The sequence below is a fragment of the Thermobia domestica genome, chromosome 11, assembly GCF_964235325.1.
Source record: "Thermobia domestica chromosome 11, izTheDome1.hap1.1, whole genome shotgun sequence".
In the NCBI taxonomy this organism is placed as follows: domain Eukaryota; kingdom Metazoa; phylum Arthropoda; class Insecta; order Zygentoma; family Lepismatidae; genus Thermobia; species Thermobia domestica.
The window spans coordinates 153,843,698-153,857,999 of NC_137464.1; the positions used below are offsets into that span (position 1 = coordinate 153,843,698).

The 14,302-nt window shown below is 35.3% G+C and overlaps 1 protein-coding gene across 2 annotated transcripts in view; it reads right to left on the reverse strand.

Moving 5' to 3' along the window:
- Positions 1-14,302, reverse strand: part of Ire1 (serine/threonine-protein kinase/endoribonuclease Ire1) — a 161,110-nt gene that overhangs the window by 19,232 nt on the left and 127,576 nt on the right. For both annotated transcript variants that reach the window (XM_081731224.1, XM_081731223.1), the window contains 3 exons: positions 13,276-13,394; positions 6,590-6,740; positions 710-901 (listed from right to left, as the gene is read on the reverse strand). In XM_081731224.1, the coding sequence (XP_081587350.1) occupies positions 710-901; positions 6,590-6,740; positions 13,276-13,394 (462 nt within the window). The remainder of the gene's footprint in view (positions 1-709; positions 902-6,589; positions 6,741-13,275; positions 13,395-14,302) is intronic.

The following is a 14,302-nucleotide window of genomic DNA, read 5'->3' on the forward strand; positions in this document are numbered from 1 at the left end:
AACTATACTACCATTGAAATATCACTCGAACGTAATAATAAAGCTACTTAGAAACTGTTTCAAGCTCTGGAACTGAAATATCCTGCTTACAGATGTGAATTTTCCTTATGGTACACAAACGCTGATAGGATTCGAGATATTCAGTAAAAACTGGCAAATGGAACCTAAAATCCAAGATGGCGACAGGTTACCGATCCCCCACCGCCGGGGCTCTTTAGTATCTTTAAATGGAATCCCCAAAGGACATTTTAAGGCAATTTCCAGTTTTTTTTTTTGTTTTTTTTTTTTCATTTTTCAAGACCTTAACTTACTGAGTTTTCTCGGAGTTCTCCCATTTCTTTCCACTTCTTTCCATTTTATCAATGTCATCCATTTCATTATTACCATTTCGCTTAGCCTCGGTGCACAATCATGTGACGATAAAACTATATATATATAAAAGAACTTTTAGACAAAAATTCAAGTAAACATTGGAATCCGCGTAATTGTACTTTCTATCCTTCATAGTTTTCAAATTGCATACGAACATGAGTTTACATGAACAACAGATTTCCCAACAGTCTAGTAGTACATCTTCCCCTCTTTACGCTTTAATGGACCTAATGTATGTGTAACTAAGGAAATTTAGGATATTTGTTAGAATAATTAGTGAAAACTTGAATGAAGTGACTTTTGTTAACACGATTAAACTACATAATTTTCACCTTACCTTGTTTCTCAATGCACGTAAAAGGTCACGGACACTATGTCCCTTGTAGTTACGGTACTTCCGAAGATCTTGGGAAATTTCAGGTTCAATATGCAACCGCCAGTCTTCACGAACTACAATGCTGCTATTTCGCTCAAGTGTTTGAAGGACTATATCATCTTGATCCAGTTTTTCAATACGATCACTAACATCCTAAAACAAAATATGCCATTAATTCTGGGTACATCCACTACCAAGAAACTGAATCCCAGCAATAATCAAGTAAAATGTATTGTAACTTAGATACTAAAAATAGCTGACGTAACTGCTCGCCTATTGTTTATAATATCTGGAAGGCTTCTTGTTAATGTTATGCATGTTTTTTCTTTTTTTTTCTGATCATTACACACTATAACCAGAACTACTACTATTTCCTTTTACTACATTATTATTATTATTATTATTATTATTATTATTATTATTATTATTATTATTAAGAACAGATTACAGAACTCGTGTACCATCAATATAGGTACTGAATCCCGACGAAATATTTTCAAAGCTAATAATATCACTAATCAAGGACAATTACTAAATACGTACATTATACGTACATTAATCTAAGAAGAGTCATGGTGGTGTAACCAATAAGGCACCTATAAACACTCGTAAAATCAGTGTCCAGTGGAAAACATTACATACATTTGCTCTATTTGAAAAGGGCGTAAATTTTAAAATAAAAATATAAATAAACAATATACTACATAGTTGTTGACAACTGAACAGCATGCTTACTACTTCATACAAAGGTTGATTCGTTTATATTGAGCCAAAGTTAATGTGCAAGTGTGCCGCGCATGCGCAACCCATCGCCGTGAGATTGACATGAAGCAAGCAACAGTCACCCATTACAGCAATATGGTCGAGCGCAGTCTGATGCCGTCGAAACTGAACGGATTCTGGGAGGGGTTAACTTAGCCCTTTCTGATGCTAAGTTCACGACGTCACACATCGTACAAATGTGTTAATTGCGTAATTATCATGTAGGTTGTGCTACTGTGAATTATATTATACGGAAATATGCGGCACAGAGTCCTAGGCCTACCACACCGACGCGAGCAGCTAGAAACTGGTTTTATGTGAAGAGGAACCCACCGCTATTGCGTGTGGTTCGACGTATGGCGACCTCCAAAAATCCCCGCTAAATAGTATTAGCTAAATCTTAAAACATTACTTCCGCGATTTCACAGGCCCCAATGAATGAAAACTTCACTAACTATAACTTCTTTCTCTTCACTGTTTATCACTTCTTCAGGATGAGCCACCTTTGCTCTTACTACTGTAACTGAAAAAATAGCAACTGTGTACGAATGAAAAGTGTGCCATCTAATCAATAATGTTCTAATGATTACGCTGTGGTAAGGGTTATAAATTAGCATACAGAGTATCATTGTCACGCAGTCTTATATCTCCTGTTAAGAACCCAAACATATTCATGATTGGAAGGACATTACTTTACTTATGTAATTCTAAATAACGCTACATTACATTCACATATGTTATCAACTCTTAAAGATATAAATAATTAGCCATACCATGTATAACTTCAGTGTCACGTAGAAAACATTCTACATACATGTCTTATTTCTTTCCTATTATTATCGACATACATGTCTTATTTCTTTCCTATTATTATCGACAATAACCTAATATTTACTTGTAAGCAATTCGGACGGCATGCTTATTGTTTAAAATAAATTTATACAAAAATGTTCAACCCATTTTAATTCGCAATTATTAAATTTGAGACGAGAAGTAGAAATATGAATGATAAGAACACGCTAATTAAATTTTGATCACGCTCAACTTGGTTAACATTCACCAAGAGTAGGAATCAAAGCGCGACGATGTAAAAATCAAGATAAACGGTACTTTCATAACGTTTAAACTTATACGAAAGAAAGAAATACATAGATAACAGACACATAAATTTCCAGCCTCGAGCAGGCCGGAGATGGATAATAGACAACAGAAAAAAAAAAAAATCTTGAATATATGGTCGTGTCACTGTCAGCCATTTCGAACTCTTCTTTCAAAATTCGAAGTCTCCTCTCTCTCTAGAATTCTTATTCTTGTTTCTTCTCATCCATATTTTGTCTACTTGAAATGATAAGTTTTCATGTCCGATTCTGAACCAAGCAATCAACAAAGTTTAAATGGATCTAAGATGTCAATAACATAGAAGAGGACTATAACTATGAAATTTATTTTGCATTTAAATCCATTTACATACTGATGGATTACAGTATGATAGGATGACCAGACGTCCCCTTTCTAACGAGGCAGTCTCTTTTTCCACGAGAAAAACAAACAAACAGGACACAAAATGTCCGCTAAAAAACAAGTTCCGTGTTTGGCTCTTAGTTACATAGTATACTAGTAATTTCTTGTATGGTGTCCGATAGTATTTCTTCAAGGAAAGACCAATCCTTCTACAAGAAATTCAGTTATCATAAAAATATGAAGTTAAGAGACAGTCAATTCTGGTTTCTATTAAAACTAAACGATAATTAAAATCGAAGTAAATTTAAATAAATAAAAACTGATTATTTTCTAAAGCTAGAAACTTCTTCCTGACTGCCATGAATAACAACTAACAATGACGACACCCAGTGGACTGTCAAAATATGGCAGTTTGCCGAGTATGTCATTTTTTGATTTTCTAAATCTGACAGTTCTATGCGACGATGATTTATAATTTATCACATTACATAGGTTGGATAAAAAGTAGTGGCAACGTTGTTCTCACGTTGAAGGGTATGTATCACAGTTACAAGATTTCCGTAGCTGATAAGGAATGTGAGGCGATGAGGTATGTCGACTGATAAGACTATGTGTTATTCAGTCAAAAGCAGCGATGCCATAAAGTAAAGGAAGAAAGTGGAAGCGTCGTAACAATATATTTTGGGAAAAACAACAACATGCGTGATCAAGATTGAAGTGGCACATGGGTACAGTGCACAACAACGTTTTCAGGGATTTCGTGAATCTTTTTGCCAAAATAAAGGAGCCACTTCACGGGAAGCACTACGACACAAGAGAAGTCATCATCCATGCTATATGGCGGTTCCTACGGGACATCGACAAAGGCTGACGCGCTGATGGGTGTGACGCCCTTCACACCTATGGTAGAAAGTGATAGAGATGAACGGCAATTACATTGAAAAAAGGTAACAAGTGTTCTTCTGTACATAAAAATACGTATGAATTATAATGATGTTGCCATTACTCTTTATCCAGAAGTGGTGTCAAAAAGTTCGAGAAATAACCAGAAGATGCTACGATCCTCCTCGGTCATGCAAGTTATACTTTGTTTCTTCTAAGTTAAGCTTATAAAATATATATTCGCAGGTTTCCTTAAAAGTATTATTGTTGTTTCTTTTAACAAGTAAATCATTCGAGGCGCAATGATTGACAAACCTAAGGCACGGCACGTTATCAAGTTCCTGTATCTACAGGGGAAATCAGAAAACAAATTCACGATGAGATGACAGCAGTTTATGGGAATGAAAGCCCATCCTATGAGATGGTACCCAAGAGAAAACAGCAATTTTAGAGTGGACACATGACCACTTCGAATGCCCTAGATCTGGGAGTCTATGTTTTACAGATGATGCCCTGATGGGTGTGACGCCCTTCACACCTATGGTAGAAAGTGATAGAGATGAACGGCAATTACATTGAAAAAAGGTAACAAGTGTTCTTCTGTACATAAAAATACGTATGAATTATAATGATGTTGCCATTACTCTTTATCCAGAAGTAGTGTCAAAAAGTTCGAGAAATAACCAGAAGATGCTACGATCCTCCTCGGTCATGCAAGTTATACTTTGTTTCTTCTAAGTTAAGCTTATAAAATATATATTCGCAGGTTTCCTTAAAAGTATTATTGTTGTTTCTTTTAACAAGTAAATCATTCGAGGCGCAATGATTGACAAACCTAAGGCACGGCACGTTATCAAGTTCCTGTATCTACAGGGGAAATCAGAAAACAAATTCACGATGAGATGACAGCAGTTTATGGGAATGAAAGCCCATCCTATGAGATGGTACCCAAGAGAAAACAGCAATTTTAGAGTGGACACATGACCACTTCGAATGCCCTAGATCTGGGAGTCTATGTTTTACAGATGATGCCGTTCCGATGGAGAAAGTGAAGATGATTACATGAGTGAAAGTGCTGAAATAGTTGTTAGTTATGGAATTGTCTGAATATAATTGATGACCAGCTGCGTTTCTAGAAAGTGTTAGAACAACGGGTGCAACGGCTGCTTACTCTTTTCCAGAAAATAATTCGAAAGGAAGTGTCAACGGAAATATTGGATCGCTGTTAGCGTAATGAAGAAGGTTTTTCGGGCGACAAGTCAAATGGGTGAAAGTTGGGTATATCTATGACCCACAAACAAAGGAAATGACCAAGTAGTGAAAACACCCCTCCCTTAAAAAGGCAAAGGTGCAAAAGTCTGCTGTCCGTGTTTTGGAACTATCAGACTACTTGCTAGAGGTTAAACTATCAATAATCAATATTATTCTCACCTTCTGACTCAGTCACGAGAGTATCAGAAGGCCAAATTTCAAGAAATGTTCAGCAAAGAGGTGTTGCTGAAGGGAGGCAATACACCAGCTCATTCAGTCAAAGCATCTATAGCGAAAGCAGTGAAGTTAGAATACGAAATCTTGCCCCACCTTCCATATTCACCTGACCTAGCATGAAATGATTTTATTCTTTTTCCAAAAATGAGCAGTTCACTCAAAGGATTTCATTTTGAAAGCAGAGATAACATTTTTTTGAAGTAGAAATATGGTTTCAAGCCCAAAGTATGAACTTCTATAAAAACGGCTCACACAAGGTAAAGGATCATTGGCAAAACTGTATCGCAAAATATGGCGACGGCGTGGAGACAGACGAACGTCATCATGGTCTCAAAGGTAGTACAGTTGTTTTCTTTCAGACGAACAGACGAATACACGAACTTTTTGATACTCTCTCACGTGTATATATATATATATATATCTGAAATAAAATCTTTCAGTTTAACGTCCCTCAATTATGCATTTTGGCTAAGGGAGACGAATGATTAAGGCAAGTGAATAATGGAGAAAAATTTAGTGGAATGAGAATGTGGGAGGAACGGGAGTACCCCGAGAAAACTCATGGACACGAGTTGTCCACTATGAACTTACTTTGCCGAGGATCGAACCAGGGACCCCACCTACCACAAGTAAGCAATCTACCATTGAACCACTATGCTCTCCCTATATATATATATATATATATATATATATATATATATATATATATATATATACATATACATGGTGTTTCAAAACAACACCGACAACGTTTGGGAGGTGATTCATGACACGAAGATAAGACAAAAAGTATAGACCAACCTGGGTTCACAAATGCTTCCTTTTGGAGTTATAGCCTGCTGCTGAAAACATGAAAAAATGAACTTTGAAGGTCCATAGCTCCAAAATTATAGAACCTACCATAGTCGGGTCAAGACTTCACATAGAACTTGTATATGCCCTATCCAAATATCCACGTTTCAGAATCCTGCGATACTTCCACAACAATTTTTATAGAGGTAGTTGGTGAGTACTTCAAATTATATGCCTGTAGCCAAACTCAAATAATCATATAAGTACTATCTTTTCTTTTTTGTCTACACTTCATTTTAAAACCGTCCAAGATTTGCAAAGCTAAGTATCCATATTAAAATGGAAAGTTAAGTATACATATCCATATCTATATTTTGATTTTGATTTTCATATGCTTACACTGAGGTTTTATGTTCTATGTATATATGCACAAAACCTGAAAATTTCTTTACAAACCTGAAAAAACATAAGAACTTTGTTTTTGTTCCAGAATATTGGATGCTTATGAACTGCAGTTGCAGGAGGCCTCTCTATTGGATTAAAACTAATCATCTTCTCTATCAAGCTCTGAGCTAATAGATCTTCCTCTTTTTCCAGTTCATTCAACCTGAAAATAATAATAATAACACAGGCATTAATGAAACGTACTGAAAATGAAACAGGAATTCGCTTTAATAAATCCCTGAAAGGTTTTAAGCATTGGAAATGTAATTAAATTTACTGAGGATGGAAAAAAATCATGGAATAGATTACAGAAAAATTTAATGTTTAAGTGGTGTCTGCATTATCGACTATTATACGCCTTTGACTCTAGACATGTAATGAGCACACTGCATGATTATACGGACTTATAGCAAACCACTCCCCTAATACCCATAAAAGTTCATACACCTTAGCTCTCAACTTTAAGAAGAGCATTCAATGCTACTAAAATCGGCGCGGTCAAATCATCCTCGAGCGGCTTCAAAGGAAGCGGAACACCATTGACATAACTCACATGTTTCTTTGTTACATGAGAGAAAAATTCCAACAAGTTTTCTGGTTGAGGATGATCTTCCAGTTGCCGTCCTGGAAAAGAAAGTAATGTTGCAGTTTTCTTACCCTCTCATACAGAAAGCGCTGTATAAACTTAGTCAACACGTTGTTTGATCTTTATAGCTCAATATTTTGATATTTAATGTTGGATAACATTAAAATGAGTACTTAATATGTTGTTTCTACGTTATTGATACTATTATTATTATTGATCTATTAGCAAGTTTTGCGGTAGCAACAACGTCTCCCATCGACACCACACTCGTGCCGTTTATGGCTTGTTTGGAGTTTTATTTATGAATATGGTTAGGGTAAATGTTCTGCCTGAGTACAAAGCAAGCCAACTTGGGATGATCTGAACGTTGCAAGTATACTCTTAGTTCCACTTCTTTATTCTGTCTCACAAAAATGTGCACTTAATGAAAGCACTGTTTCTAATTCAAGTTCTGTTACTAACGGCTATTGCTTACTTTCTAGTGTTTATTCAATATCTGCAATCAATTTTTCAATGGGTGAGCTTAAATATTTTACTTCTATTGGGTTTGAATTGGTGTAAGAACACTCAGCACTGAAACACTTCGCTACCTATTGACGTAACGCTTAATTAACTGACGTTGCCTACGAACATACGCTATCTTAAATATTTTTGTAAGAACTTAAATAAAAAAAATCTGACCAAAGCAAACAATTATTATTAATAACTATAATATTAACAATTAATAATAACCTGTGTTACAGTTTCTGCAGTTGATCATTGCCTTTATCAGAAGCAGAAATTGATATAATGTTGACACTGTAACGCAGGTTATTAATAATAAAGGTTTGTTTTTGTTAGATTTTACGTTTATTTGATCCACAGTTCCGAAGCTAGAATAAAACTAGTTGTAATAACTTAATTGATTGTACAGCAGAACGATAAGCTGGAGCGAAAATAATGTAAAAATATTGTATTGTCATATATGTACAAAAATCTGTTTGCATATATGTACGAAAATTTCAGAGCTCTACTTGGTACGAAAGTATGTGAAATTTAAGTTGCGAAATTGAACACTAACAAATAAATACAAAAATAACAATAAAAGCATGGTAATAATAAACAGAAAAATAAAAAATAGTAAACTTTATTTATACAACTTAAATCTATACATTTTGTATTTCCTCCAGCCAATTTTTCACGAGTAAGTTCGTTATATTCATTGGTTTCACCTGTAATCATTAAGGGGATAATTTTATTCATTTTACAAGTCTCTGTTCAAAGTTGTTAATTTGCAGCCTCTAGGGAGGGAAAAAAATCCAAACATCTGATTGTATTTTTTGTACGATATACAGATATGCTATACATATACTAATGATTAGCCGTGGCTCTTCTGAGTATTTTGTTATGAATTTACTTTGTGTTTAAAAATCATTAAACCTTTAAAGATAAAACTATCTTTTCTGTTTTTCACTATCAATCGAAGTCCGTGATTCACAAAATCGAAATATTCTAGACTATATAATTAAAGATCTTGAAGATACTTACGTAGAGGAAATATCTAGTGTAAATTATGATCTTGAAAAAAAAATCCGAAATTATTCGTAACAATATTAGTTAACATTCATCGTTACATCATCATCTTGACGAATGAACATGTTTCCAAATACGAAGACATCAGTGTAAAAATACACTTATAATAATTACTGTTTATTGCTATAGGGTACACACTACAAAAGAATAGTGCATAGATTTGATCTTGAACGAATTTTATCTTAGTGCATATTTTGAGATTATCAGCGAATAATAATTTTTTACTATTGGATATATGATATGGAAGATCATTGACAACTAATAGAAATAGTAAGGGGCCGAGGTTTGAGTCCTGTGGAACTCCCGATAACGCAAAATACTGGTCTGATTTAAGTTCTTTATACCTAGTCTTACTATAAATACTATCCCAAAGTTTAAGTATACTGACACAAAATGGTTAGAGATATTTCAATATCTTAATAACATAAGTTATATGAATGCATTACGAACCAAAATCACAAATAATTATATAAAATGCCCACCATTAGCATGCACACAATGAAGAATTTGGCAGCCGAATTTAAGAGGGGAGAACCTCAATTGAAGATGGCACTTGGGACCATGAAGATCCGTGGAAGCACTAACTCAAAAGAACATTGACAAAGTGCATGAATGATCGGCGAATGACCATCAGGCAGATTGCTAAGACATTGGATTTATCTACTGCAAACGTTGACCGAATTATCACCCAGCATCTGGGAAGGAGTAAGGATTCCGCGAGATGGGTGCCAAACTTTCGACACCTGATCAAAAGCTCACCTTATACAACATTTCAAGAGACAATCTTCATCTCTTCTGGACAAATCCAGATGCCTTTCGCACTCGATCCGTAACAAGATGAGACCTGGGCCCACCTTTGCCAAACAGAATCCAAACAAAGATCCAAGCAGTGGAAACACCCCTCAACCCCCACCTTCGAAGAAGGCCAAGTTAATGCCCTCAGTTTGAAAAGTGATGGCTACATTTTTCTAGGATTCGGATGGGATAGTGAGGGTGGATTAACTTCCAAAGGGGTGAACTAAACACATCTACGACAGCTGAGTGATAATATTCGACAGAAGCGTCGTGGGAAACTGTGAGCAGGTGTGCTTGTGCATGAAGACAATGCTCCTATCCACAAGCCAGTAATCGCAATGGTAGCAATTCACGATTGCGGCTACGGACTGGTCCCCCACCCCACCCCACCTTATTTGTCTGAATTGGCACCTTCTGACTTTCATCTCTTTCCAAAGCTCAAAAGTAAGTTGCGGGGTACTCATTTTGACATCGCTGATTACGTTATGATTACGATAGATGAAATTTTACATGCCTTCGACAAATTATTTTTTACCAGTGGCATTAACGACTCTTGGACATCGATGAGCAAAATGTGCTGACTTGTCAAGGGACTACAGTATATTGGAAAGTAACACCATGCATAAACTCTCTGCTGCTCTGTTCATAGGTAGGCTTAGAATTTTTGTAGGAACCCTCGTACATTAAGTCAACTTGCCATCCTTTATCTAATGGATTAGCTATAAAGTCGGTGGCTATTGCTAGATTAATTCTTGTTGATTTATAGGTAACAAAGTCATGTTGATAGGTTGACATTACTGGTTTAACATAATTAATATTCTGTATATATAAGATCTATTCAAATACTTTCGAAAAATACATAAAAATTGATATTGGTCTAAAAGTAATTATTTCATATTTATTATTAATTTCCTTATCGGCATACTAATGAGAATTTCCATTTATTAGAGGGAGTGCAAGTTTAACTGAGATGTTGAAAGCAATCCATGACGGATATTTAAATATGTCAATACAACCTTTGACAATATATGAGGGTATTCCATCCAGGTCCTGCTGTTTTTTATTGCCATTTTAATTTCGTGTGAATTAATTTAATTAACATACAGCGTTCCTGATTTCATTCTCGTTGCTTGATAATGTTTGCACAGTGACACTCGGGGCTGATGAAGGAGACAAATACGGAAGAGAAGTATTGAGCAAAGATATTTGCCATTTCGTCGCATGGTGGAAGTCCCACCTTTCAAACTTCGATGTGCACAAAGATAGATGCTGAGTCATACTTTTTAAGTAGTCATGAAGTTCTTTCGAATTAGTGTTGATAACTTTATTTCCAACTTTGAATAAACGAAGTATCTCTGCCTTGATATCATTCTTAATGTCTTCATGAAATTCGTCAAATTTCTTTTATGAATTAATTAAGTTGGAAAGTTTATACTTAATATGTCATTTTGCTTTCGTTTTGGGGGTTTTGCATAGTTTCCTTTGTGAACCAGCAGGAATAGTTATAACGTGAGTCTTTTTAAGCGGAATATTCCTACCAGAATGTTATAGATAACATCATAAAAATTTCCCATTACATCGTGAACATTATCATATTTGTGATATAATTCCAATCTAACAACATAGTTCCAGTCGACCATATCGAAAGTTTCTAATACAACTTACTCATTAAACAGTTTTTTAAAGTTGTATCCGAATATATTAATCTTTTACTTCATTTTTGCTGTCGACTGTTGTTTGACGTTTATTACAATGGCCAGGAGATGCACTCTTCTTTCTACTAACTAACACTTCTGACGTATTTGTCAAGATTAAATCCAATGCTCGATTAAATTTAATAACAACAATTCTAAATTATAATACATGATAAAATAACATAAGCTCTTACATTTAGATGAAGTGGTCTCAAAGTTAAATTCACTGAAATTTATCTCTGACAAGTTGAAATCACGAATCAGAAGAATCAAACTACTTTGAGGACAGGTAATTTTAATTCGGGTAAACAATTCATCATAACGCTCGACGTTAGATTCAAGTGAGAAGTATAGTACACAAATAAATACTGTTTTCCCCCTGAGCTTATTTTTGCTAACAAGAAATCGTTATCACCTCTATCTAATAAGCACAGATTGTACTTGGCCAAAGCAGAGATAAGACCCTCTACCCCTATCCTTTGGTTTACCAGTTGTGACGGTTTTACGATCTTGTTTTAAAACTATAAACCTGTTATCAAATAGTTCGAGTCATAATGGGATTCATAATCTAAGTTTTCGTAATTGCAAGCCATAATTACTTGATAATACACCACAAAAGAAATAATTCACTCTACCACGCAAACTATGAGCATTCTGACTTGAGCAGTTTTTGAGTCTCTGAATACAGTTATGAAAGTTCACTTGCATTAGCTGAAGGTAACTTATCAGTTTTTTCACTAACATTTTTTGTGTTGTTCTCAATACCTTTATCTCCGGCTGATCTATTCTTGTATACTTAGGAGTCTTCATAAGTTGGAGGGGAATGGAACAGAAGAACCCTTGCTTTGTCGCAGTTCAGCTCCACGACTGACAGTCACCTGGAGTGAAACAGGTGTTCCGTTGACATTTCCAAAAGCCTCGTTCAGTTCTTGATAGCTTCCCCTTGTACTGCCATCCAGTTCAGAGAGTGTAAGCTCTTATCAGTGAAAGATCCTCAGCCCTTTTCAAAACCCATGCGACTCGAACATCTTTCAACTCACCATTTTAGAGTCGCCGTACACTGTTCTTAGCACCGTGAGAGTCTCCAAACGCGTTTTCCTCACATGCTTGTACAATTTAATGTCTGCACGTGGCTTTTGAAAACCCATATATACTATTTCGCAGCAGCACGATGACTAACAGAAGTACGTGTCGATGCGTTCGCTGCTACTTGTAACGAGAGAAATCATTATAATTATGAGAGAGAGAGAGAGAGAGAGAAGTGCATTTCAGTCAGTGTTCTCTTATTACACGTCCGTATTTCACCGTGTGCATAATTCCGTATTTATGGATTTTACATCATAGAACTAGATTAGCTGTAGTACTCATTTTACATTTGTTACTAAATTTTGTTGTACAACCAAGGAGCAGCACAGTGATATGGTTCTTGCTTCGCAATCGGAAGGTCCTAGGTTCGAATCCGGTGGCCAGTCATTTTAAGGTTTATTCATGCTTTTTTTCCTTACTACCACTAGATGATTACCTTTAAATATAGATCCTGAGCGACTTCCTTCCACTTCTTGTTCATTGTTCTTATTATTAATAATTGTTAACTATTCCAGTATAAATTGTCCCACCCAGCTGAATACGGAAGATGGTTAAATAAATAAATAACTGGTTTGATGCATTAATATATATTCGTTTGTATCATGCTAATTTTTTTAAATTTCGTCGATTTTTTTTTTTTTTGAGTTATAATTATCTTCACCTTGAAAGCCAAGTGTACTTTATTTATTTATTTTAAAGTACATGTTGTGTGTAAAAATATACAAAATTCGTGATTTTTTGGTGTAGCTGAAGAAATTTACTTTCTTTATTCCAACTGAAACTGAACTCCAGAAAATTTGGTACAAAAGAATAACGGTAATTATACGATATGAGACTTGATTACAATGCCTTCCTGCATATAAACCATTGTAATAGAACCATACAAATTTTACCAATAAAGTCAAATATTTATGATTGTTGTAGCAACTGAAATACTTTGAGTTCTTAGGAACATAAAATATTACCTGAATTCTCCATTCAAAATGTTAGCTTGTCTTCTTAAAGGATCTCCAAATGGGTGTTTTCCTAGAGTCAACACATAGTAGAATACACAGCCTAACGAAAATATGTCAACAGCACACGTCTATAAAAAAAGGAGAAAATAAAAATAAGCAAATTTTAAAAAAGTGAAAAGATTACCATAATATGACACAACTTTCATAACTTGAAATCTTGTTTTGATTTTTGGAAACGGTCATTATAGAAAGGCACAGTAAAGAAAAAATATGTACCAAAATATGGGCTTATACAACATACATAATTTACATTGTGCCAAGGTGATAGATAGGAATTACTTAAGCATATACTGCGGACAACAAAATAAAACACACCATCCAAGTAGCAAAAAGGTGGCTGGAAAACGGAGCTGATTTAAGAAATCGAGAAGGTTTAACGACTTAATTTATTTGTGCATACAACATACCTCGATATAATATTCAGATAAAAGTGGAAAAGAAAATAAGGTCTTAATATACGTTGCAGTCGATGAATTACGCAATACAGATATTCGAAACACCAGTACGGAAGGGCAACTCTGTAATGTAGTCAAAAAGTCACATGCCTTCCTAGTGAATACGAAGAACAATAGTTCATAAAAATAATTATGGACATTTATTCCATTATAGGAATGAGGAACGACCTAACAAAATTTTGATTACCCTAATAGAAGTTTGCAACCCTGATTGATGTCCGTAGCGTTAGGTCAAGATGTTTGATGTTACTGATTGTTCATGTATTCTGGCTTGGTTCCTTCTCACGTTAGCCTGCCTCACAGAGCATCCTGTCCTTACGTACAATATAATTATACTTTTAGAGTGTCCTAAGAAACGTATTTTCTTTTCTACCTACCTCTTTGTAGCCGGCGGGAAAGGAGAGGAGGCTGGTTGATTGGTGGAGCAGGAGTCTCGCAGCTTGCGCTGGTTTTGCGTGCTCTACACGAACGAAGGAGAATGAACGACTTGCCTGTCGCGGAAAGAGTGACTCATACCGTTT